General features: G+C 47.2%; 1 protein-coding gene across 2 annotated transcripts in view; it reads left to right on the top strand.

Annotated features, from left to right (window-relative positions):
• kl-3 (dynein heavy chain 8, axonemal kl-3) overlaps window positions 1-24,760 on the top strand; it is a 654,155-nt gene extending 629,395 nt beyond the window's left edge. The window contains exons 14-16 of one of the 2 annotated variants that reach the window (XM_070288691.1): window positions 19,675-22,550; window positions 23,835-24,013; window positions 24,073-24,760. In XM_070288691.1, coding sequence (XP_070144792.1) covers window positions 19,675-22,550; window positions 23,835-24,013; window positions 24,073-24,744 — 3,727 coding nt within the window. In that variant the 3' untranslated portion in view covers window positions 24,745-24,760. The remainder of the gene's footprint in view (window positions 1-19,674; window positions 22,551-23,834; window positions 24,014-24,072) is intronic. The other variant, XM_070288692.1, reaches the window with a different exon arrangement.
• Window positions 24,761-24,990: the final 230 nt, after the last annotated feature.

Genomic DNA, 24,990 nt, shown 5'->3' with positions numbered 1-24,990 from the left:
ACGGGGATAGAAAATTTAATGTCAGGGAATATATTTTTCATAAACATATTTTTCGACCAGAGCACATTCGTTTTTGCGAGTGTAAGAAATTTTCGTCCCGCGTGTCGCGACTTACGGTCGCCGGCAGAAATCTGCAAAAGTACAGGAGGAAAGGGAATAGAAAAAAAAAAACGCGTGGTAAATTTCCATTGGTGCATACGCATCGTCGCCAAAACAAGCGGTACAGTTACGCCAGATTTCGTACAGGAGGAAAGGGAATAGAAAAAACGCGTGGTAAATTTCCATTGCTGCATACGCATCGTCGCCAAAACAAGCGGTACCGTTACGCCAGATTTCGTTTTCGTAGTCAACGTCACTGCCAGCGTCAACGCCGGCAGAGGGACGCTGCGCGCAAGCGCACACACACACGTGGCCCACACACATCGCGAGTTCTGCTCTGCCCGCGGCAGCAGCGTCGGCTAGCTTAGGCAGCAATATATACAGGGGACCCTCGCTAGGAGGGAGAGACTTCGCAAGATCATCTCAGTAAATACACATCGTCGCAGACCTTACTCAGAAAAAACCCATCGTCGCATCCTGGCACGCATCGGGAAGATTATCAATATCCTTCAACCACGTTAAGGACACCCGCGAACCCTCAAAGGATCCCGAGAGATCCTGCCGCCGAGAATAAAATTTTTAAAATCATAAAATAATAAGGATTCAAATAAATAATTAATCCAAATAATAATTCGAAATAATAAATAAAACCGAAAATAATCAAATAAATAAATAGACGCAAATATACAAATAATTAAATAAACCCAGACAGAATAATAAACCAATAATAAAATAAACCCAGGAATAATTTCATTTGAATAAAATAAAATAAACGGATAAATAATAATCGCAGGCATAAATACTTAAGATCGAATAAAACTAATCGAAGAATAAATACTAAAGGAATAAATAATAATCGATCGCAGAAACGAATAAAATACCGAATAAAAGAAATCGAATAAATAAACTATCGATAAATAAAAATAATAAAATATAAATAAGGATAACAAATATTAAAGAATAAAATAATAAGATTGAAATAATAAAATAAAATTCGCTGTGATCCTGCGAGATCTAAACCAAGGGTATACGTGCACACAGTACGGATCCTGCGAGATCCATTTCCGCAAACTCGCGTCGAGCAATTTAAAATCCAGTCGTTGCCACGGTATCCCGCCGTTTCCACTCTCTCGAGACCCGTTGTTGTATCTGATCCTTTTGTTCTCCGCGTATCCTGTGAACCATGGGCGTCACTTGGATAAGTTATCGCAAGAAGATGGAGCTAGAAACCATCCTAGGCGAGTTCGAACTCGACCGAAGCGGCACGGTGGACGAGCAACGCGCGCGGCTTATAGCATTTGCGCGGCAGCCCAACAATTCCAAGGAAATCCAGGATCGGCTCGACGAGCTGGAGCGCCGGTTCGGGAACGCACCCACCGGCGACGTCAAGTCGCCGATACCGTTGGATCCGTCCCTCATCTCTCCGGAACCGACCACGTCGGCATCGCTGGTGCCACCCTCACTCCTTTTACCACGCAGTACGTCACCCTCTACAGGGCGACGCTCGAAGGCGGAAGAGCCTGCGCGATCTGCGCACTCCCCGAGTGAAGCCGGCTTGGGAGCAATCCTAATCGATCGGATGACCAAGTGGGGCCTTTCGTTCGATGGAACGACGGATCCTCTTGGATTCATAGAGCACATCGAGGAGCGTGCCGATACCTGCCGGATCGACCGGAGATATCTGGCCCAAGCCCTGGTGGTGCTGCTGGCCGGCCGAGCCGAAAGTTGGTTCCGCACGAGCGGACTCCAACACGCCAGCTGGACCGAGGTCCGCCGGGAGTTCCTTGACTTCTTCTTGCCACCGCGATACTATCAGCGGTTGGAGGATGACATAAGGATGCATTTCCAGAAGCCCAACGAACCATTTAAGGAGTACCTTATCGACATCCGTTTGCAGATGCGCCGGGCCGGATTCTCCTCTGACAAGGAGCTAGAAAGGATTTACGAAAATATGCTACCGGAGTATCAACTCTACACCCGGAGGCAGGATTTCCGTACGCTGACCGAGCTAACGCACCTCGTGACCAACTACGAGGAGACACGCAGCCGAGGCGGAAGAGCGTTGGAAAACCGGATCCCGACTCAACGCCAGGCCACAGGAGCCAGCTACGCAGCAGACGGGGACAGGATGCCCACTCGACGCACACAACAGGCGCCCTCTTCAGGCAACGCCCTCAACGGTTCCCTTAGCCGGAACGCTTGCACCAGCCAGAGCGCGGTGACACCCCGACCAGAAGCCGTCAACGTTCGCGACGCTTGCCGGAATTGTGGCCAATCCGGGCACTTCGAAGCCGAGTGCAGGAATCCACGGATCCTATTCTGTTGGGATTGCGGCCAACGAGGACGCAGGACGGTCGACTGTTGCCGACAGCCACCGTCGGGAAACGGGCAAGGGCCTCGTGTGACCGGGAATCACCCGAGGAACCCTCCGTATCCCCGAAGCCAATAGGAGACACTCTCCATCAGTACCAGGGCCGCATCCGCGCTACCATCCACATGGAGGGACAGCGGTTCACAGCTACCCTGGACACCGGAGCCACCCACAGCTTTATTAGCGAAGGGCTGGCTCAAACTCTGGACAACGGAAGGAACACACGGGACATCCGTACCCAGGTAAAACTCGCAGACGGAACATGCCGCGAGCTGACCAGAGCTCTGGCGGCAAATATCTACCTTGGGAATGAACGGACGCCCACCATTCTCCTCGTGATGTCGGACGCACTGGACGACATACTCCTAGGAATGGATTTCCTCTGCGGGATCGGAGCAACTCTGCTCTGCGGCGGGCAGACCCTCCGCCTCCAACCGAACGACCAGCGAAGACCAACAACAGAGCCACGCTCTGACCAGCGGAGATCAACGACAGAGCCACGCTCTGACCAGCGAAGGGAGTCACACTCCAACCTCGACGAAGAGCCACCAATGGCCCACCATGCAGAGCCACGCTCTGAGCAGCGAAGCACGGCACCGGAGTCACACTCCACTCATGCCGAGAAGCCATCGACGACAGCCCAAGGAGAGCCACGCTCTACCCATCGAAGGCAGCCAAGGGAGCCATGCTCCAATCCCGAAGACCAGCCAAGCACCTCACCTCGAGCACAGTCTCGAGACACGACATCACCAGCGACGGAGAACCAGCCGCCCAGTTGGAGACAGGCTTTGCCGGTGGCAGACGCCACAGCCGCGCAACGGAATCCCTTCCGTACCTCCACAAAACGTGTCCGCTTCCAGGATCACGTCGAGGAAACGCCGGAGCCAAGCCCGCCCCTATGCGGAACCGTCAACTCGGTGAGTCATCCCACAGAGGATCAGGTCCCTTTCCCGACTGAGGAGCCCGAGACGCAGGATTACCCCGAGCCTTGGGTGAAGGAGTTTCTGGACCAGGAACTGGCGAAATTTGATACTCTTTCAGGGGTATCACACATCGCCGAGCATCGCATCTTCATGCGCACGGATCGACCCCTTAAACAGCGGTACTTTCCTAGGAATCCGGCCATGAGGGCCGTCATTGACAAGCAGATCAATGAACTCCTCCGAGACGGACGCATTGAACCATCGAAAAGCCCACACAGCGCGCCCATCGTAATCGCGGCCAAGAAGAATGGCGAAGTCCGCATGTGCGTGGATTACCGCCAGCTCAATGAGAACTCCGTGCCGGACGCGTATCCGCTTCCGAGGATCCATCAGATCTTGGAGCGACTCCGGAACGCGAAATTCATCTCGACGTTGGACCTCAAAAATGGGTATTGGCAAATCCCAGTGGCCCAGGACAGCCGGGAGTGCACGGCGTTTACCGTTCCCGGAAGAGGGTTGTTTCATTGGAGAGTCATGCCCTTCGGACTCCACTCCGCGCCCGCCACGTTTCAACGCGCCTTAGACACGGTCATCGGTCCAGATATGGAACCCCATGCGTTTGCATATCTGGATGACATCATTGTCATCGGCTCCACACTGGAGGAGCATGTCGCCAACCTTGGAGAAGTTTTCAGACGCCTCCGCCGCGCAAACCTGCGCCTCAACAGAGGGAAATGTCATTTCTTCCAGCGCCGCATCGTGTACCTGGGGCACGTGATCAGCGAAGCCGGAATCCACACGGATCCGGACAAGGTCGCTGCGATCCGCGGACTCGCGCCGCCGACAAACCTGAAGGAGCTACGCAGATGCCTAGGAATCGCTTCCTGGTACCGCCGCTTCGTGCCGAACTTCGCCGATGTTGTGGCACCCATGACATCGCTGCTGAAGAAGGGCCACAAGTGGGAATGGACGCAGAGACAGGACCAGGCCTTCAAGGAGCTGAAGACGCTGTTGACCGAAGCCCCTATTCTGGCTTGCCCAGATTTTGCGGAGAAGTTTGTGCTACAAACTGACGCCAGTGATTACGGAATCGGAGCCGTACTCACACAGACCATCGATGGAAACGAGAGGGTGATAGCGTACGCCAGCCGCCGGCTCAACACTGCTGAGAGGAACTACTCAGTGACTGAGAAGGAGTGTCTCGCCATCGTCTGGGCGATCCGGAAGATGCGGTGTTACATCGAGGGATACCGCTTTGAAGTCCTCACAGATCACCACTCCTGGAAGTGGTTGAACTCCATCGACAATCCAACAGGCAGGATTGCTCGTTGGGCACTGGAATTACAGCAGTATCAATACGACGTCCATTACCGGAAGGGGGCCCAGAACTTAGTGGCCGATGCCCTTTCTCGCCAACCGCTGCCCATAGTGCAGCAAGCGGAGGTACAAGGAGTCAACTGCAAGTGGATCACGAGGATGCTCCAGAGGATTCGAACCGAACCAGCGAAGTTTCCGGATTATCGAGAGGAGAATGGCCAGCTATATCGCCGCCTTGGACTCCGACCTGAGGAGGAGGAGTACACGCCCTGGAAGCTGTGCGTAGGGGCAGACTATCGCCAGCGAGTACTCGAAGAGTGCCACGATCACCCCACTGCCGGTCATCTAGGAGTCCGGAAAACCAGCACTCGCGTGGCCCAGCGCTATTACTGGCCTGGATTGTTCCGAGAGGTGGCTCGGTACGTTCGCCGTTGCCCCACTTGCCAGCGGTATAAGGTGAGCCAGGAAAAGCCCGCAGGTCAAATGTTTACTCGACAGGTCGAGGAGCCGTTCCACATCCTTTGTGCAGATTTCGTCGGCCCACTGCCGCGGTCGAAACAAGGCAACACGATGCTGCTAGTATTTCTGGACGCTTTCAGCAAGTGGGTGGAACTAGTGCCGCTTCGCAAAGCTACCGCCACATATCTGGAACGAGCCTTCAGAGAGCGGATATTGAGCCGATTCGGTGTTCCCCGAACATTTGTCTGCGACAACGGTACGCAGTTCACCGGCCGCTCATTCCAGAAGTTCTGCCAGTCGCTAGGAATGGAGCTGCAGCACACGGCGCCCTACACCCCGAGACAGAATCCAACGGAACGGGCAAATCGGACGATCAAGACGATGATCGCCCAATACTTAGATGGAGGCCAACAAAACGAGTGGGATCAACTCCTCCCGGAGATATCTTTGGCCATAAATAGTAGTGTCTCGGACACTACTGGATTCAGCCCCGCATTCTTGGTACAAGGCCGAGAACCGCGACTCCCGAGGACGCTGTACGACGAAGTTACCCCCGGACGGGGCACCCCAGAGACTTCCCCGACAGAGCGAAGCGAACAACTCCGGAACATCTTCGACGTCGTCCGGAACAACGCTGATCGCGCCGCCGCCGAGCAGAGCCGTCATTACAACCTGCGCCGGAGGACATGGAGACCACCAGTTGGATCCATGGTACTGGTACGCCGACACGCCTTATCCAACGCAGCCGAGGGCTTTGCCGCAAAGCTAGCTGCGAAATACGAAGGACCCTTCAGGGTAGCGAAGTTCCCATCGCCGAACATCGTGCAACTGCACATGCCCGGAAGCCGACGCCGGCGGACCGCCAGCCTGAACCAACTGAAGCCGTACCACCACGAGGATGAGGCAGACACCGAAGCCGGAGCCCACCGGGAAGACACCGACGCCGGAGATACCACAATCGAGGATGCCGACGACACCATCCTGGACGCACGACCAGCTGCCAAGACCGCACGGCGCAGGGGACCCATCCCGCGCCGCCAACACTAGCGACGAGCACCCATGTAGGGAGGGCAACCATGTTTCACAGGGGCCACTTGTTGACAGGCGTGCCTGTCCAACGTCCCGAACCCCCTAGTGGGGTGAACATGCGTCCCTTCCCCAAAAAGCCGTAGCCATAGCCAGTCAACCCTAGCCCACTCCATTAGGTAGGGCCCAGGGAAACACACTAATACACCTCTCCTCTGTCCTTACAGCAACAGTCTCCAGCACGCCTACCGAGAGGCGTAACGAACCACGCACCCGCAGGCAACGCCCACCTGACCACCGGCATCTCTACAGAGCCACGACCGCGTCTTCTCCAGACCGCCGTCCCCCCACAAAACGTCGACCAGCCAGAGAATGGACGGACAGGGCCATCCATCGCAGGACTACTCCTGGATGTGCGTTGCAGTTGAGGAGATCCTGCAAGCACTCCAAGGCGCCGGGCCAAGCCCGCCGCGTCCCCACAACAGCTCCGTCGCCAACAACGCCGGCCTCTTCCCACGAGCCCCAACCGCCGACGTCACCAGCGCCAACGGGGAGGCGACGACCGCCGACAACCACGCCGAGCCCCGGCGACCCCCTACAGAGGAGATGCCGCTTCTGTTCGCCGGCCTCGTTGGGCCACGCCGGGTCCCTCCGGAAGTTGTCCTCAGCGACGATGACGAGGAGGAGACCCACCAGCTCGGCGTCGCTGGGCCCCAACCAGCATCCTTAAGGGGCATGCCGCCCCAGGCACCCCTGCGTACCGGCCACATCGGGCCGCTGGCGCCCCCTCCGGAAGTTGCCCCACTCGACGGCAATGACGAGGAGGAGGTGCCACGAGACCACCGTTTTGGACCCCTGCGGGTCAACCTCACGCCGCCCCGGCCACGCGATACCTCACCTGGAGATCAGGCACCCTCCGCCGACGCCGAGGGGGCATGGAACCAGGCCATCGCCCTGTCCGACGATTGGGTCGATTTCGACGGCCTGGTAGAGGACACTCTTGGCGACCTTTTCGACAGCCCGCCGCACACGGAACCGCCGGCAACAGGCGCGCTCGGGCCTCTGGATGCAGTCTATGACCGGGTCTCCGACGACGAGGGCCGCCCGCGTGGGCACTACAACCCCACCGGCGACGACGGCGACGACAGCGACGCGACCGTATTATACGACCCCACCGCGGAGGACAGCCGGGACATACGAAGGAGGCGCACCCCACCGCCGCACCCGAGCGACAACCGGGCCCCGCCGTACATGGGCGAGGTGGAAGCCGCCCTGGTAGAGTGTTTCGGGGAAATGCCCGGGGACGACTTCAACTGGGGAAGCGGCACGAACACGGCGTCGACAATCTCGGCCGACGAGGACGAGGAGGGCCGCCCGTCAGACGCCTCGCGACCACCTTCCGCCGGGCCCGCCGAGGACGCCTCATCGTCGACAGTCTCGGCCGACGAGGGCGAGGCCAGTCAGGACAGCGACTGGTCCTACGCCCCACGATCGCCGCCCCCGCGATGGACGCCACCCAGCACTACGCCGCTGCAAAGCTGGGCACCAGCCGCTCCAAGTCGCAGCCGACCCCCTCCGCCCTCCTACGAGGAGATTTTCGGCCGGGGATCGTACCCCGATCCGCACGCTGCCGCCCGATGCGCAGCGGTGGCCGCCAGTCACGATCCGCGACCCCGCCTGCCCACCGGCGCGGAGCTGGCCGCAGAAGAGGCGCGCCGCAGGGCAGAAGACCTTAGTGAGGAGCTCGGCAACCCACCGGTTACCCAACCGCCGGCAAGTGGCCCACCACCCTCACCGACCCCACGCCGCAGAGCACGGCGCAGGAGCGCCCCATGGGCAGACAGCCCATCTAGCTCATCTGACGAATCATCGTTGGACGCCGACGAGGGAGTCCCCCACCCGCCCCGTTGGGTGCCGGCACCAGTGGAATGGACCACTCCAAACGGCACATTACCGGCAGCTCTACTCCGCCGAATCCACGGGCGCCTGGCGACACCGCGGAGACGAACAATCCGGATCCTGGAGGAGGAGGGGAACCAGCGCTTCAGGGTCCAAATTAACCGAAGCGGGAGGGTGATCATCACTCTTCACCCCTCCCGAAGATAGGGTGGAATGTGACGATGTCACAATCCCCTATATGTAAATATTGTATATATTAGTTAAGGTCATAGTTAAGTTAGCAAGTAAGTTAGGATTAGCCACACACCCACCCACACAACTGTACATTTAACGGGCATGAAGCCCACAGTTAATTTGCCCACGAAGGGCCAAATTAGATTTAGGCCGCAACACACAGGCGTATACATTTTATCAACGCGGACTGTAGCTACCGCGCTGCAGCCATCTCCCCTCTCCGCTGCCGACGCGAACAGCGGCAGAGGCAGCGACATTTCCCCTCCGACGATCGTGCGTGTTTATGTTTTGGTCGTGCTTATTTACATGTCGATCAAAACATAAACAATAACAAAAACAAAGCCGACGGCCGAAAGCTGCGCTGCCCGGACCTTTTTGGCAGAGACGAGGCGTCAAGGGCTTTGCAAGCTGCGACCGCGATCACTTCTCTGGCGACAGCAAGCGTGAATAGTTGACCTCAGTCTCCGCGACTCGCAGTTATAAAACCCGACAGCTAAGTAGTACTAAGTGCAAAAGGACCCGCGTGTGTCAATTTACATCCTGGTTGCGAGCATCAGGTGAGCCGGCCGAGTGCCATGTAAGGGCAGGTCATTTGGAGTGTGGCGTAGGGCCAGGTTAGGGCCGATAGGCGTACATCAGAAAATGTGACCGTAATAATTAAGCCATAAAATAAAGTAACCAAACATGAAGTCAGAAATTTCATCGCCTTTCTCTCTCGCACCCGCATAAAACTCCGCGTAGCCACAAAACAACCCTTATTTTGACGCGTGCCAAAATGTTCCCCTCTCGCTCACTCACTCGCCGAGCTGGTGGCTGGGTTTGACCGCACCAACTCCGCGTGGCCGCTGGGCAAGCTCCGGGCCGGAGAAGCGAGACGGGAGCGGGATTTGTCGCCGCTGGGTTCTCCCGGGCACAGATCTGGCGTGGGCATCGGGGCTGCTGGGTTTTCCCCGAGCTACGAGTTCATCGCCGCCGGCACGTGTTCACAGATTCCCCCTCTTCCCTCTCCTTTTCCCTTCCGATCTGCATCTTGCCCGCCATCGCCGCTGGGTTATCCCGGGCGGCGGAGATTTTGCCGATCGGAAGAGTCGCCGCTGCTGGGCAACCGGGCAGGCGCCGGAAACGGAGGAGCACCTGGCCATCGCCAGGGTGATCGCGCGTTCTAGGTTTCCCCTTCCCCTCTCCCTTTCCCTTTCGATCTGCATTTTGCCCGCCATCGCCGCTGGGTTATCCCGGGCGGCGGAGATTTTGCCGGTCGAAAGAGTCGCCGTTGCTGGGCAACCGAGCGAGCGCAGGAAAACGGAGGAGCACCTGGCCATCGCCAGGGTGACCGCCCAAGATTCCCATTTTCCCGAAGCCAGAGTTCCCCCCTTGTAAAACGAGCCCCTTTTCGCTGCCATTTTGCCTAGGAAATTCAATAAAATTCGGCGTCCATGTCCTGGCCGTCTCTAAAAATATAAATATTTCTGGAGAGGAATCCTGGGCCGCTGAGGTTTACCCCGGCCCAAGACACATCCTTACAATATACTGCATAATGCATAATAACGCTCACAAATACGCCTTTTTAAAGGGTATCAAAGTGAAAAAATATTTTTTTTTCAATGAAAACAATTTTAAAAAAATATTTTATATTTAATTTGTTATGTTTATTTTTATGTGTTTGCTCAAATAAAAATGATTTAAAAACTTGAAAAAAAAATTTTGTAATTCAAAGTGTAACCGCCACGCGCTACAAATAGTATATTTCTTGGAATGTATGAAATTGTGTCGGTGTTTTGGTATACTTAACCCTGAGTAGTTTTGGTTTATGTTATTGCATTTTCGCAGACGCAGCCGATGAAAGTTAATTCTGGTCCAGGAAAGATCCACGTAACTTGTAGACATAGTGTAGTCGGTGGCTTTCATTTTTTTTGGTATGATGCAAAAAATGCACGAAAAAGTTCAACTTTGAATGCTCATAAAAATTTACTTTGATACCCTATAAAAAAACGAATTTTCCCGCGTGGGACATAGTGCAGTACATATATACATTTTACAATAATTACCTGTCAAACGCCGTATAAATTGCTCGATTATCTTATTTGGTTCAAAAGTTATGATTTTTGCAACGCAAAATGAGAAAATGCGCTACGACGAACCTCTTCAACTCTCTTTTTTTCTCTATTTCTTTCTGTTTAATACATACCACCAGTCCTAGTATGGGTACTCATTTAGTTAGTCTCAGCACCACCCCTAGGATGGGGACTACCTACCTACAAACAAGTTCACAGTACTGTAAGTTAGCAAAATCTACGGTTAACGGAGGTCGTTTCGTGTTCGATGTATAAGTATTACAATGCCATTTTGAAAGGCGGTGTACACGATAATTCAAGATCTATTTTACCAAATGGTTTTAATGGTTTTTTGTTACCTTCCTTAACTAATTCTTTAGCTACTCACGTAGAGCTTTCTTAATTTCTAAATATATTATATTTTGTATTTAAGATTGCAAACCAAAAACAACGAAATAACGGAAAAACTCTTTAAAATGGGAATCATTACAAAAACGGAAAGACATAAACTAACCACGACGACGGCAACATCACCACGAATATATGGACTCCCCAAAGTGCACAAGGAAGGAACACCTCTAAGACTCATTTGCTCATCACTTGGTTCTCCGTCCTATGGACTATGCAAATACATAGTAAATATACTCAAAAACATCACAGCGAACTCAAAATACAACATAAAAAATGTAGAAGAATTTAAAGAAAGAATAAACAACACATATATATTTGATAACGAAAAACTCATCTCTTTTGATGTGGTTTCACTCTTCCCGAGTATCCCAATCGAATTGGCATTAGACACTATACGAGAAAAATGGACAAAAATCAAGGAGCACACAAAAATACCAAAACAAATGTTTATGGACATAGTTCGGTTTTGCATACAAGAAAACCGCTATTTCAAATATAATGACACAATCTTCACGCAATTAAAAGGCATGCCCTGGGATCCCCCGCGTCACCAATCATCGCTGACATTGTGATGGAAGAACTTCTAGACAAAGCAATCAATAAGCTCGACGTACGACCAAGGATCCTGACAAAATATGTAGACGACCTATTCGCGATTGTAAAAGACACTGAAATTCAAAGAACACTTGACACACTAAATTCGTACCACAAGAACATTAAATTTACAATAGAACAAAAAGAAGACGCAAAACTACCCTATCTAGATTCAATAATCAACAGACGAGGAAACGAAGTAAAATTAAAATGGTATAAGAAACCGACTGCGTCAGGACGAATAATTAATTACCATTCTAGACACCCAGAAACCCTGATCATTAATACAGCAATCGGCTGTATCAGACGGATGATAAACATATCGGACGAGATATACCATGACGAAATAAAAACTGAAATTAAAACAATACTGCGAGATAACGATTTTCCGAACCAAATCATCAAGACTCTTTTAAGGGGTTATATACCTTTTTTTTTCAAAAAAACGAAAACATTTTTTTTGCTGAATCCTAAAGTTATATCCCTTATAGAACATTTTCCCAAATTTTCATAGAGATCCGAATAATCGAATAATAGTTCGATTGGAAAACAGCGTTTTGAGGCGCGACTTCAATAGTTGCATATACTCAACGTAAAACTTTGAATGCGATTATCTCAAAGTCGTTTTTTTTCCTAAAGTGCTTTTGCGGTGACCGCGATTACACAAGAACTATTTGATCGATCTTCTTCATTTTTTTTTTTTAAATTATTCGTAATAACTGTGCCGAGCAGTGTTGCCGTTTTAGGGTTTTTCCCCCCAGATTTGGGGTTTTTTGAACTGCGTTTGCGGGAAAAAATGTAAAACAGCGGGAAGACGCTAATTTAGCTTTATTTAAGATCGAGTTAGGGTTTTTTAGCGTTTTTTATGCATCAAATTATATTTTCATACATTTGCGTTTTTTCAAGCTTTTACAGCACTTAATATATCGACATGATATCGATATGAATTCTTACAACTCTTGTCTCGTTGTGTGTGAACTATAAAGCGAAAAATAGTGGTTTAAAGTGCTTTACAAGTATTGTCGTTGCCGTAGTCTAATGCCGAGGTTGAGCGAGTGATTAGCCAGGTCAATTTGGTTAAATGCAAACAGAGAAATCGGTTGAATATTGACACATTAAACTCAATTTTAAGCATCAGGTAAAATGACTTAAATATCTTAAAAATATAAACTACATTTAGTCACCATTCCAGATCAGGTTTGCAGCGTCTTGGCAAGCGGTGCCACAACTATAAATTACCACAAAATGTTCTAAAGATGATCGGAACATCTAAAAATAAGAATGTTGACGAAGAGGCAGTCGATATAGACGAAATTATTAAAAACTTTGAATAAAATGACTTTAAAAATATGCAGGGTTTTTTTTAGCTTTTTTAAAAGGATTTTTGGGGTTTTTGGGTTTTTTTTTTTTTTGCCAATCTAGCGTTTTTTTCGGGAAAAATTATGGCAACACTGGTGCCGAGTTCGTGAACGATTCAGTTTTGCAGATTGCATTTTGATTTTGCAGATCAGAATTTTTTAATACAATTTTTAGAACTCGAAAAATCACCTTTTTGGGAAAATCGTTACTGTATGCAGAAAAAACCAAATATTCTTGAAAATAATCGTTCACGACCTGGATATAATACTATACTAATAGATTTTTTTTGGTTTTTTTATTTCATTTGACCTGCTGGACTTCCATCGTGGTCACCGCAAGCCGCTATAAAAAAAGGGTTCCGAGAGAATTGCCATAACTTCGTAAATTATTTATATTTTTTCAAGAACAAACGCTTGTTGTTTCGATAAAAACATGTAGTATCAATAAATAATAACTTCAGTGTCATAAAATATTTGCTACACACCTGAAAAAAATCGAAAGTTCCCTCAATTTTTTCGCTCAAAAAGGTATATAACCCCTTAAAGAAACACAGCACAATTAACAACAAAAAACAATCAGAACAGCCAAAAACTTATATGTCCACTATATATGTACCCAAACTGTCCGAAAGATTGTCAAAATCAAACTGCTACAACAAAGACGGAATAATATTAGCCCACAAACCAACAAACACGTTAAAAGAATTTTTTAAGAAAACGAAATCAAGATTATTGACAACAGAAAAAAACAATGTCAACTACAAAATTCCGTGCAACAACATATACTAAGGCACAACAAAATTAAAATTAAAAACAAGAATAGCCCAACACAGATCTGACTACAAACTACGACACCATACTAACATCAAAAAAACAGCACTCATGGCCCACTGTGCGACAAGCGGTCACTCTCCGAACTTAGAGGAGACAACGATACTGCAACAAGAACAACACTACAAGAAGCGGTATACTCTGGAGGTGCTACACATAATCAACATTCCGACAAACATACGACTGAAGTACAAGACTGACACTGACAACTGCGCTCACATATACAGACACTTAATCAGAAGGAAACAGTACAAAACTCCACGTCGAACAGAGCGGACGTGTAAAATAATGTAGGTCAAAAAAGTTATCTTTTTTATTGTAAATTTTATGTAGATTAATTGTTTAACATTGTTATAGTTGCCCTGAAGGCGGTTGACGTTAGTTCAACCGAAATATATCGGACCAAACTGAATAAAAAGCTTTTTATTTATGTTGATACTCCACCCCCCTCCCTGACCACAAGCCGGCTCGACAGCATATAAGGTATTAATCAAAATCGAGGTTTTGAGTTCCACATTTTAAAAATAAAATAGCCTCTTGAGTACACAATGGCAAATATTCTTTATCGAATGCACTATATATATATTATCTTGATATCGATTGATTTTGTGTACAGTCCACGGCAAACGAACTATTTTTGGAGGGGACTCGGGAGATTCTGTATAACTCTAATATCTCTAAATATCTTGCAATTAAAACGTAACACAAAATTGTTTATATATTATGTTATTATACGGTTGTAAATTGAAAACACTCGTTAACTTAACCGTTTTCTTATTAACTGAATCAACCTTACGTTGTAAGGTTAGCTTAGGTTAAACCGGACGGCCCTCGAGGGGCCACACATAGGCCAATATGGCCCATAGCTATCCGGGGAAACTCCTGGATGGATCCTTAGACTATTTATGCGGGTTTCGAGATCCTTGAATATCAAGGTGTTTTTCGCAAAGGCAAGGAGTTCGCCTGGCTTCCTCCTGGAGGCATCTTCTAGCGATGTGTGACCTGTAAGAATACCCACTAACATTCTGCAGTCCTTCCACGGAAGATGCAGCACGTAGTGGGTGAGTTTCTCGTTGTGTTCTTTGCACATGATTTTTGATATTCTGCAGGTTGCGGAATTACTCCTCCACCTGCTTTTTGCGCTTGCGTCAGCCCGTCTCTCTAGCTCGCTTTGGAGCGTTCTTAGGGAGATAGGGACGTTTTCTGTTCTTTCACTCGCCAGTCCAACGCCTTCCTTTGCAAGTTCGCCCGCGGTTTCGTTACCGTCTATGCCTTGGTGGCTGGGAACCCAGTAGATCCTCACTGACTTAGTCGTGCATAGGATATCTAGTGACTCCCTGCTTGCCAGTACATTTTTGGAACTGACCGCTGATGATTGCATGGATCTTATCGCCGCTTGACTGTCTACGAACAAATTGACCGCCTCATGTGGACGGTTTATGCTCTACGCAAGCTCTGCTGCTTTCCTGATGGCGAATACTTCCGCCTGGAATATACTGCAGTAGCTTGGTAGCTTATACGACAGCCTCATTTCAGGGTCTGAACAGTATATGCCCGCTCCAACTCCTCCTTCCATCTTGGAGCCGTCGTTGTATATATTGAGGTGTTGAGCAGAGTCCTGGCCTGACTTCCAGTCATTTGGTCCCATGAATACTGTTGTGTTTACATCCGGGCACGTTCTGTGTATCATGTAGTCAGATGTACTGGTCATGTCTCGACCAATTGAACTGTGCCCGAAACCTTGTAGCGACCAGTTTCCTGATGCAACCAGACGTTGTGCCGCCTTTCCTGCTGTCAGTTGCGCTTGGATATCTAGGGGATATATACCGATTATGGTTTCAAGTGCTTTGGTGGGGGTTGACCTCAGCGCCCCTGATATGCAGAGCAGTGCCTGCCGCTGGGTTCTCTCCATAAGCTTATTATACGTTTTCTTCTCCGTGGCTTGCCACCACACTAAGACTCCATACAGCAGAGTCGGACGCACCACCGATATGTAGACCCAATGCATTAGAGCGGGTGAGAGGCCCCATGTGCTGCTAAGCATCTTCTTGGATGCATATAGCGCTATTGGTGGCCTTTTTTACCCTCTATACTACATTGGCTCTCCACGTCAGCTTGCTGTCAAGTACAATGCCGAGGTATTTGACTTGTGTTTTAGGGGTCAGCCTGGTTTTGTTAATTTTCGGGGGGATCCATTGCGGCACCTTGTATCTCTTGGTGAAGAGAATAAGGTCCGTCTTATCCGCATTGATTTTGTGTCCTACCTTCTCCGCCCACTCACATATCTCCCTGAGTGTTGTTTCCATGATCGAGCTGAGGGTCGATGGACAGACTCCCGTGATAATTATGCTTATGGTGCTTTCCTCTCGAATCTCTTGATTAGGTCGTCTACAACCAGATTCCATAGGAGGGGCGACAGAACCCCACCTTGCGGCGTGCCTCTGTGCGCTCCTCTCACCATGGAAGCGGTGCCCCAATCTGATTGTACCCGCCGGCAACTTAGAAGATTTTTTATCCACAAGTTGATAGCGGGGGACAAGTTGGTCGCTTCTAGGCGATCCATTATTGCGTCCGTGCTAACGTTATTGAATGCCCCGGATATGTCCACGAACACTCCAAGTACTCCTTATTGTTTAGGGCTCTCTCAATGGTGGCTACCAACGAATGTAGTGCCGTCTCCACTGATTTCCCCTTCGTGTAGGCGTGCTGGTTGGTCGACAGTTGTCTCCCTACATCGTTCCTGATGTATAGGTCCAGCAGCTTTTCCAGCGTTTTAAGTAGGAATGAGGTGAGGCTTATCGGTCTGTAATCCTTGGGGCTCACGTGGCTGCACTTTCCTGCTTTGGGCAGGAAGACAATCCGAGAGGTCCTCCATTGGATAGGGATATAGCCCGTGCTTAAACAAGCTGTATATATTGCATAGAGCCATGGGGTGATCACCTCCTTGGTCACCTGCAGCATGGCTGGGAATATTCCATCTGGTCCTGGTGCTTTTATCCTCGCAAAGGAGTCTATAGCCCAGTGGATTCTACCAGAGGATATTAAACCTTTTGGGAGATGCTCTACTCCAGTTGCTAGGTCCTGGTGCTTATTTGCATCGGGTACCTCAGAGCATCCTGGGAAATGCCCGTGCATTAGTGCTGTTAGGGCCTCTTCGCTGCCCTCAGTCCACTGTCCGCCGTCGCGTTTGAGCTGACTCTGTATGGTTGGCTGCTTCGATAGCAGCTTCCGGAGTCTAGCTGTTTCCGGGGCAGTCTCTATATTGGAGCAGAAGTTTCTCCATGAGTTTCTCTGCGCCTTTCGTATTTCCTTCTTGTAGTCCCTAAGTAGGACTTTGTATTCCTCATTGATGATGTCATCTTTCGCCTGCTTAGCGATTTTGAAGAATTCTTTGAGTTTGACGCGTGGGAGTGAAAGGTTCTTATTCCTCCAGGGTTGCCTGGTCCTTGTTCTCGTGTCCGATATAGGGCATGATGCGTAGTACGCATCCAGCAGTTCTTTGGATAGGGTCTCTAGGGACTCTTCTATGTCTTCCGCGGATTCTACTATGATCGGAGAGATCGCGAGCCGTGTCGCGATAGTCTCCTTGAACTTTCCCCAGTTAGTATTCCGGGGGTACCTGAAGACTGATTGTTTTGGAGAGTGTTCGAATGCGTATTGTATCCGTATGTACTTGAGATCTGAGAAGGATGGTCTCTCAAGGACTCTCCATTCTAATACCAAAGTACCTTGTCCCCTTACCAGAGAAAGATCTAGCACGTTTGAGGAGGTGGGACCTACATAAGTGTGTTCCTCCCCCACGTTTGCTATACTCAGGTTGGTTGAGAGTATAAAGTCTAAGAGGGACTCACCTCTGTCGTTTATGTCGGGGCTCCCTAATACGCAGTGGTGCGCGTTCGCGTCTGCACCCACGAGCAGTTGCTGGTCCTTCGGGCTGGCTTCTACCAAGCTCATGAGTTCTTCTGGTGGGGCCGTCCTGTCGTGTGCCATGTAGCAGGAAGCTACCAAAAGGCGCTTTTTCCCGCTCTCTAGCATCACCACGGTCAGGTCATCAGAGCTGTAGTGACACATAAGGTTAGCGTGTAGACCCTTCCGTACAAGTACGGCGATTCTATTCCTGCTTACCGTTGGTGGATGGAGCAAACTGTAATTTGCGGACTTCAGTCCGGCGATGGTATTGCCTGAGGCGATCCATGGCTCCTGGACCAAAGCTATGTCGGCGGATCCTTGCTCCATGGCTATGAGGAGTTCCGCCGACGCGACCTTGCTCTTATGGAGGTTGAGCTGCAGCACCCTGAGTGTCATGGGTACTGGCCTCACCTCCATACGACGGGTTGACTACTACGGTCAGGTCACCGTCCTCTCCTTCGTCGGACTCATCCAGCGTAATTTCCCGGTCGGCATCCACGATGGTTTCCAGACCTAGGTCCTTCTTCACCAAATCTGCCTTCAGGGTGTGAGCAACCTTATCCCCGGGGTGGCGCTTTTTGAGGCGCAGGTATACGCTACCCATGCCCCACGCCATCTTCCCGTATCTGGGATAAAGGATGTCCTCTGCCTCCTTGTTTATCTGAAGGACTGCACTTTGCCCCCCCCCCCCTCCTTGGGTGATGGGGCCGCAACGTGCAGAACCTTCCAGTCCGCGGTTGGGATATCTGGGTTCTGACGCTGACGCAGCTTCAGCGCCCGGTCCGCTTGGATTGCGATGGGGAAGAGTACCTTCGCTTTTGGAGTGGATGGGATTAGCTCCCGGTCCACCACCTCTAGCTTGGCTGCCTCCCACAGCGCCTCCAACTGGCAGACCGCTTGCGTCAGCCACTTTCTCCCCATATAGCCACCCAGCGCCATCGAAGGTGGGCATGGGAGCTTCGGGATCATCCTCCATCCGTGCGTACAATGACTCAACGAGCCGCGCGTGCACCATCTTCCATTGCGCCTCGGTCATTTTGCCGGCTTCATCGCTTCTGTCAATGAGGGCCACGATCAAGTGTCGTTTGGTCACCTCACTGATTTTTGCGTTTTTTTTTTTGGGCTTTTTCGCCATTTGGGGAGGGCCTGCATTCTGAGGCCCGCGTTGCCGCTTGCTCCCCGGTGCGTCCATAGGGGCGCTTTCGGTTTCGTTGCCTTTTGTTGGCAAGCGTCTACTCCACCTTGTTAGCGAATCCGCCAGTCGAACTCATATGTGGGAGTTTGGCGAAGTGAAGCCTCCCTTCAGCAATTTTCTCCTCAGCCCAGGTAAGCTTTGCCTTCTCCTCTGGGGATAGGGCGGCTTTTTCCTGGAGCCGATCCTGGATGCGGAGGGCAGCCTTGTACATCGCCTTGGCCTTCATTCACTCGCTTGACCGCTTTGGCCCATCCCTGCGCTGGGAGCTGGTGCCTGGTTTCGGTGAGTGGAGAAGCTGCACGCTCTCAAGGTCCGAGTCTGTATCGACTATGGCACGTGAGCGGCTCAACTTCCCCTGCGTAGTTTTTTCGGCAGTAGCGTTGGAACTGACATGACCTGCTCCCGTCACATCAGAGGTGTAACCGCTGGCGACACGCAGAGAGGATTGCTCCCCCCCGTGCCCGCCGGTGGTAGCGGTCACGCCTACCACCGACGTTTGCGCTGACATCCCAGCCCTGGTTTCTTCCTTTAAACCCTCCAAAATGGTTTGTTTTTCAGGGGTACCACCCACTTGCGTTTTATGCCTTCCGCCAGGCACCTCCACCCATGGCTAACGGCTCACTTCCTTAGGCTTTTTAGGGCAGAAGGAGTTGAGCCGTGGCCTTTGCTAGACACTGTATTATCGCGGACGGGGCAAGCAGCAATGCATTACCCCTGTCCGGGCTAATACAGTGCCCATTGCCCAGCCGGCACCCTCGGGGAGGGTTCAGATGGAGGATTTTTGCCAGGCCACCTTACATTGTTAAAATGCATTTAAATTCTTAAAAGTCATTGGCTTCTTTCGGCAACAATAGAGGCATAGTATATTTTATTGTGTATCTGCTAACACGCAATTTACATTTCAGCAAAAAAAAAAAAAAATTACACTTTTATAAAATTCATTTTAATTTATCTAATAATGGCTACTTCAATTAATTTTCTTTCTTATTTTTTTTAGGCAGTACACATTTGAAGCTGCCAAAGTAGCATGTGGAAATGTAGCTGGCCTGTTATCATGGACAATGGCAATGGCGAAATACTTTGAAGTAAATAAAGAGGTCCTGCCGTTAAAGGCTAACCTAGCTGTACAAGAAGCTAAATATCAAAAAGCTTCTGGTGACCTTCAAGAGGCAGAAGATTTACTGCAGCAAAAGGAAAATGAACTAGCCGAAGTGCAACAAACATTAGAGGATGCTGTTTCAAAGAAAGATGCTGTACTAACCGAGGCTAAAAAGTGTCAAGATAAAATGGATGCCGCAACAGCACTCATAGGTGGGCTAGCTGGCGAAAAAATAAGATGGACTGAACAAATAGCTTCTTTTAAAACTGAAACTGACCGATTGGTAGGAGATGTAATCCTTTTGACTGCCTTTTTATCATACACGGGTCCCTTTAACCAAGAATTTCGAAGTGACCTTCAAAGTATTTGGATGAAAACTATTATCGAAAAAATGATACCCATATCGGCAAACGTAAGTATAATTGAAAGCCTTACTGATCGGTCACAAATTGGTGAATGGAATATACAAGGTCTTCCCACCGATGAACTGTCAATTCAAAATGGAATAATTGCTACGAAGGCCATGCGATTTCCACTACTAATAGATCCGCAGTCTCAAGGAAAAGTTTGGATCAAAAACAAAGAGAAACAAAATAAATTAATTATAACTGCCCTAAATCATAAATACTTTCGAAATCATTTAGAAGATTCTGTCAATTTGGGAGTTCCTATTATAATTGAAGATGTTGCAGAAGAACTGGATCCTTGTTTAGATAATTTATTAGATCGTAACCTATTGAAAGTTGGAACTCAATATAAAGTTAAAATAGGTGACAAGGAAGTAGATTGGAATCCTGCATTCAGGTGCTACATAACTACAAAACTGCCAAACCCAGCATACACACCAGAAATTTTTGCTCGCACGTCAATAATTGACTTTACTGTAACGATGCGCGGATTAGAAGACCAATTACTAGGCAGAGTTATTCTTGCTGAAAGAAAAGAGCTGGAAGATGAACGCGTGCTATTGGTCGAAACTGTTACAGGAAATATGAAGAAAATGAAAGAACTTGAAGCTAACCTGCTCCATAAACTCTCTACTACTCAGGGAAGTCTGTTAGACGATGTGACAGTTATTGAGGTTTTAAATACTAGTAAAAACACCGCCATTGAAGTGAAAGAGAAAATTGAAATAGCGAAAGTTACAGAGGCCAAAATTAATGCTGCTCGAGAAGAATATCGTGTCGTGGCTACCAGAGGCAGCGTATTATACTTTCTTGTATGCAGTATGGCAAGAGTAAACAATATGTATCAAACATCACTAGTGCAATTTTTGGAACGTTTTGATGCTTCAATGTATAATTCAGCAAAAGCACATATAACACAAAAACGCATAAAAAGAATTATTAACTACTTGACCTTTGAAATATACCGATACAAGTCACGTGGACTCTATGAAAAAGATAAATATTTGCTTGTTCTTTTAATGGCTTTAAGTATTGATCGGCAGCTTGAACTAATTACTTTTGATGAGTTTCAAACTTTCATCAAGGGGGGGGCTGCCTTAAATCTTAATGATTGCCCCCCAGTACCTTTTCGGTGGATGACTGATGAAACATGGCTAAATCTTGTTCAACTAACAGTTTTGTCTCCTTTTGTAAATATATTGACAAAAGTTAGTGGAAATGAACGAGGGTGGCTCACATGGTACAAAAAAGATGCCCCCGAAAATGAAATTATACCGGATGGATACAATTCGTTAGATCCATTTCGAAAAATGTTACTAATACGTTCATGGTGTATGGATCGCACTATAGCCCAAAGTCGAAAATATATTGCTAATTCATTAGGTGAACGATTTGCAGAGCCCGTAGTTTTAAATTTTGAAGAGCTATTAACGGAAAGTAGGGAATTAATGCCAATGGTTTGCTTTTTATCCCTTGGTTCGGATCCTTCGTCAAATATTGAACTTCTAGCAAAAAAAAATGAACTTAAGTGTCATCCAATATCTATGGGACAAGGCCAAGAGATTCATGCCAGGAAGCTAATATTAGCCTGCTTGGAAGATGGAGGATGGGTTTTGCTACAAAATTGTCATCTTGGCTTGGAATATATGGTTGAACTGACACTTCAAATATTAGACCTTGAGCGCCAAGGTAAAGATGCTGTCGTCAACCCGAACTTCCGCATTTGGATTACAACTGAGCCCCACCCTAAATTTCCTATAACATTATTGCAAATGTCTTTGAAATATACGAATGAACCACCAGCTGGAATACGTGCTGGGTTAAAAAGAACTTATACAAACTTGTCTCAGGATTTTTTGGACTACTCACAGTCGCCGTTTTATTTGCCAGTCATCTATTCAATTTCATTCCTTCACACTGTAGTGCAGGAAAGACGAAAGTTTGGTCCACTTGGTTGGAACATACCGTATGAATTTAATTCTTCTGACTGGTATGCTAGTTGTTTATTTGTTCAAAATCATCTAGATGATTTAGAGCAAGGGAAAGGTATCAGTTGGGTCACAGTGCGCTATATGTTGGGAGAAGTCCAATATGGTGGTCGCGTAACCGATGACTATGACAAGCGCTTGCTTAATACATTTACTAGAGTATGGTTCCATGATGCTCTTTTTGAAGAAACGTTTCAATTCTTTAAAGGGTATAAGGTATATAGCTTTAAAGAGCAAGAGGCTTATTTGTCAGCTATTGACGAAATGCTAAATGTTGACCCACCTCAAGTATATGGATTTCATTCAAATGCTGAAATTACTTATCAAACTAATACAATGAGAAATATTCTAGATGAAATTATGTCAATTCAGCCTAAAGGTAGTCATTATATATTGTACTAAGTCACTTGTATTGGATAAAATCATCTGTTTAAAAATAGTATAAAGTATATGTAGAATACTAATTCTAAAAATAAGCATTGTTGTCGTCCGTCTGTCTTAACGACTTTAATTTTAAAGGTCTTTCTCTAAATATTTTATGATCAGCAAGTAAATCTTGGCCAAAATGAAATAATGCGCTATGAAAAAATAAGTTTTGTTAAAAAAGTTTATTTTAAAAATATGAACATAAAGTTTCGCAGATATTTTTATACCCTTGCAGGGTATTGAAATTTCGGTGAGAAGTTTGAAACGCAGTGAAGGAGACCTTTCCGACCCTATTAAATAAATATATTCTTGATTAACATCAACAGCCGAGTCCATCTAGCCATGTCCGTCTGTCCGTTTCTACGCAAACTAGTCCCTCAGTTTTAAAGCTTTCTGAATGAAACATTGCATTTAGTCTTATATGCTCTCACTGCTATATATGTCGGAACGTGCCGGATCGGACGACTATATCATATAGCTGCCATTCAAAAGTTAGATACATTTCTAGAAAAAAATTGTAACTTGGCTGTTTTTTTAAGATTTTTGTGTAATTTTTGACATATGGCAATTTTATATTATTTCAGAATTTGGTTTTTAATTTTATGAAAATCGGACGACTATATATTATAGAAGCCATAGGAACGACGTATTTTTATCTACTTTTAGAAATTTTTATTATTTCAGAATTTTGGTATTTATTTTATCGAACATTTGTATGGCAGCTATATGCTATAGTCGTCCGATCCGGCCCGTTCCGATATATATAGCAGTGAGAGTATATAAAAGACTATATACAAAGTTTCATTCAGGTAGCTTTAAAACTGAGGGACTAGTTTTCGTAGAATCAGACAGACGGACAGGCGGGCATGGCTAGATCGACTCGGCTGTTGATGCTGATCAAGAATATATACATATATACTTTATAGGGTCGGAAAGGTGTCCTTCACTGCGTTGCAAACTTTTGAGTGAAATTATAATACCCTGTAAGGGTATAAAAATAAAATTTTCGTTTTTCTATTATGATGGAATCTTTATTAATTTACGAAAAATCAAATAATTTTTTTCTATAGCGCATTTTATATAGAAAAATATGAAGCATACTTGTAAGACTATTATGGTATTTTTTTTTTAAATTCTTACGGTTTACAGATGATTTCCAAGGATGCAAGAGAATTTCAGCACTAGCGCTGGATTTAATGTCAGATTTTGTTAATATTGAAAATTTAATTTTATATAGAGTCATCCGCTGGAACTGGGGAATCAAGAGAAGATCGAGTAGCGCGACAAGTCAAGGAAATGTTAAGTAAAACTCCATTAGCTTTTGATATATTCGATGTAAAACAGCATCTTATTGCAATGGGAGCAACAAGCTCAATGAATATTTTTCTCCGACAGGAAATTGACCGAATGCAGCGTGTGCGTGAAATCAAATTGTTTTTAAATGCCATTTTTCTATTTTAATTATTTCTTTATAGATTATAATATTAGTTCGAACTACTTTCAAAGATTTATTGCTGGCTGTTGAAGGAACAATAATAATGAGTGAGAACCTGCGCGATGCTTTAGATAATATTTTCAATGCCCGAGTACCAACTATATTCAAACGTGGTAGTTGGGTATCATCAAGCTTGGGTTTTTGGTTTACAGAGCTCCTCGAACGGCATACTCAATTTTATAATTGGTGCTTTGGATCTCGACCAGTAGTTTTTTGGATGTCCGGATTTTTCAATCCACAGGGATTTTTGACGGCAATGCGGCAAGAGGTAGCTCGAGCACACCAAGGTTGGGCTTTGGATCAAGTAACAATGCATAACGACGTACTTAAAGTTGGACCTGAAGAGTGTAAGAAGCCGCCGAAAGAAGGAGTATTTGTGTATGGACTATTTGTCGATGGTGCTGGTTGGGATAGGCGCACATCCCGTTTAGTTGAAGCAACAAATAAGGTTCTTTTTACATTAATGCCGGTCGTTCACATCTATGCTATATATTCAACAGCCGCAAAAAATCCAAAATTTTATACATGCCCAGTATATAAAAAAATTAATAGAACAGATTTAAATTATATATGTGCTTTGTGGCTTCAATCAAATAAGCCTCCAGACCATTGGACTTTAAGAGGTGTTGCACTCTTATGTGATGTAAAATAAAATAAATTAATTTGTATACCTAAACTGCCTACTTGTTTCATCCATTCTGATTATAGTTTTTTCGACTCATTACTGTTTCGCTCGCCGAATTTCGAATAACTCCTTACTAAGCTATTAACCATGTCGTCTTCAAAATATCATTACTTTTGAAGTCCATTTCATTCCGACATAGAAGGCAGGAATCTGGCAGAGATTCCATCTTAAAATAGGAATAATAGCCGTCAATCCCCATATAGATTAAATAAT

The sequence above is a fragment of the Drosophila kikkawai genome, chromosome X (assembly GCF_030179895.1).
Source record: "Drosophila kikkawai strain 14028-0561.14 chromosome X, DkikHiC1v2, whole genome shotgun sequence".
Taxonomy (NCBI): domain Eukaryota; kingdom Metazoa; phylum Arthropoda; class Insecta; order Diptera; family Drosophilidae; genus Drosophila; species Drosophila kikkawai.
The sequence above is the reverse complement of the archived record's forward strand: the minus strand, read 5'-3'. Positions and strand labels throughout refer to the sequence as shown.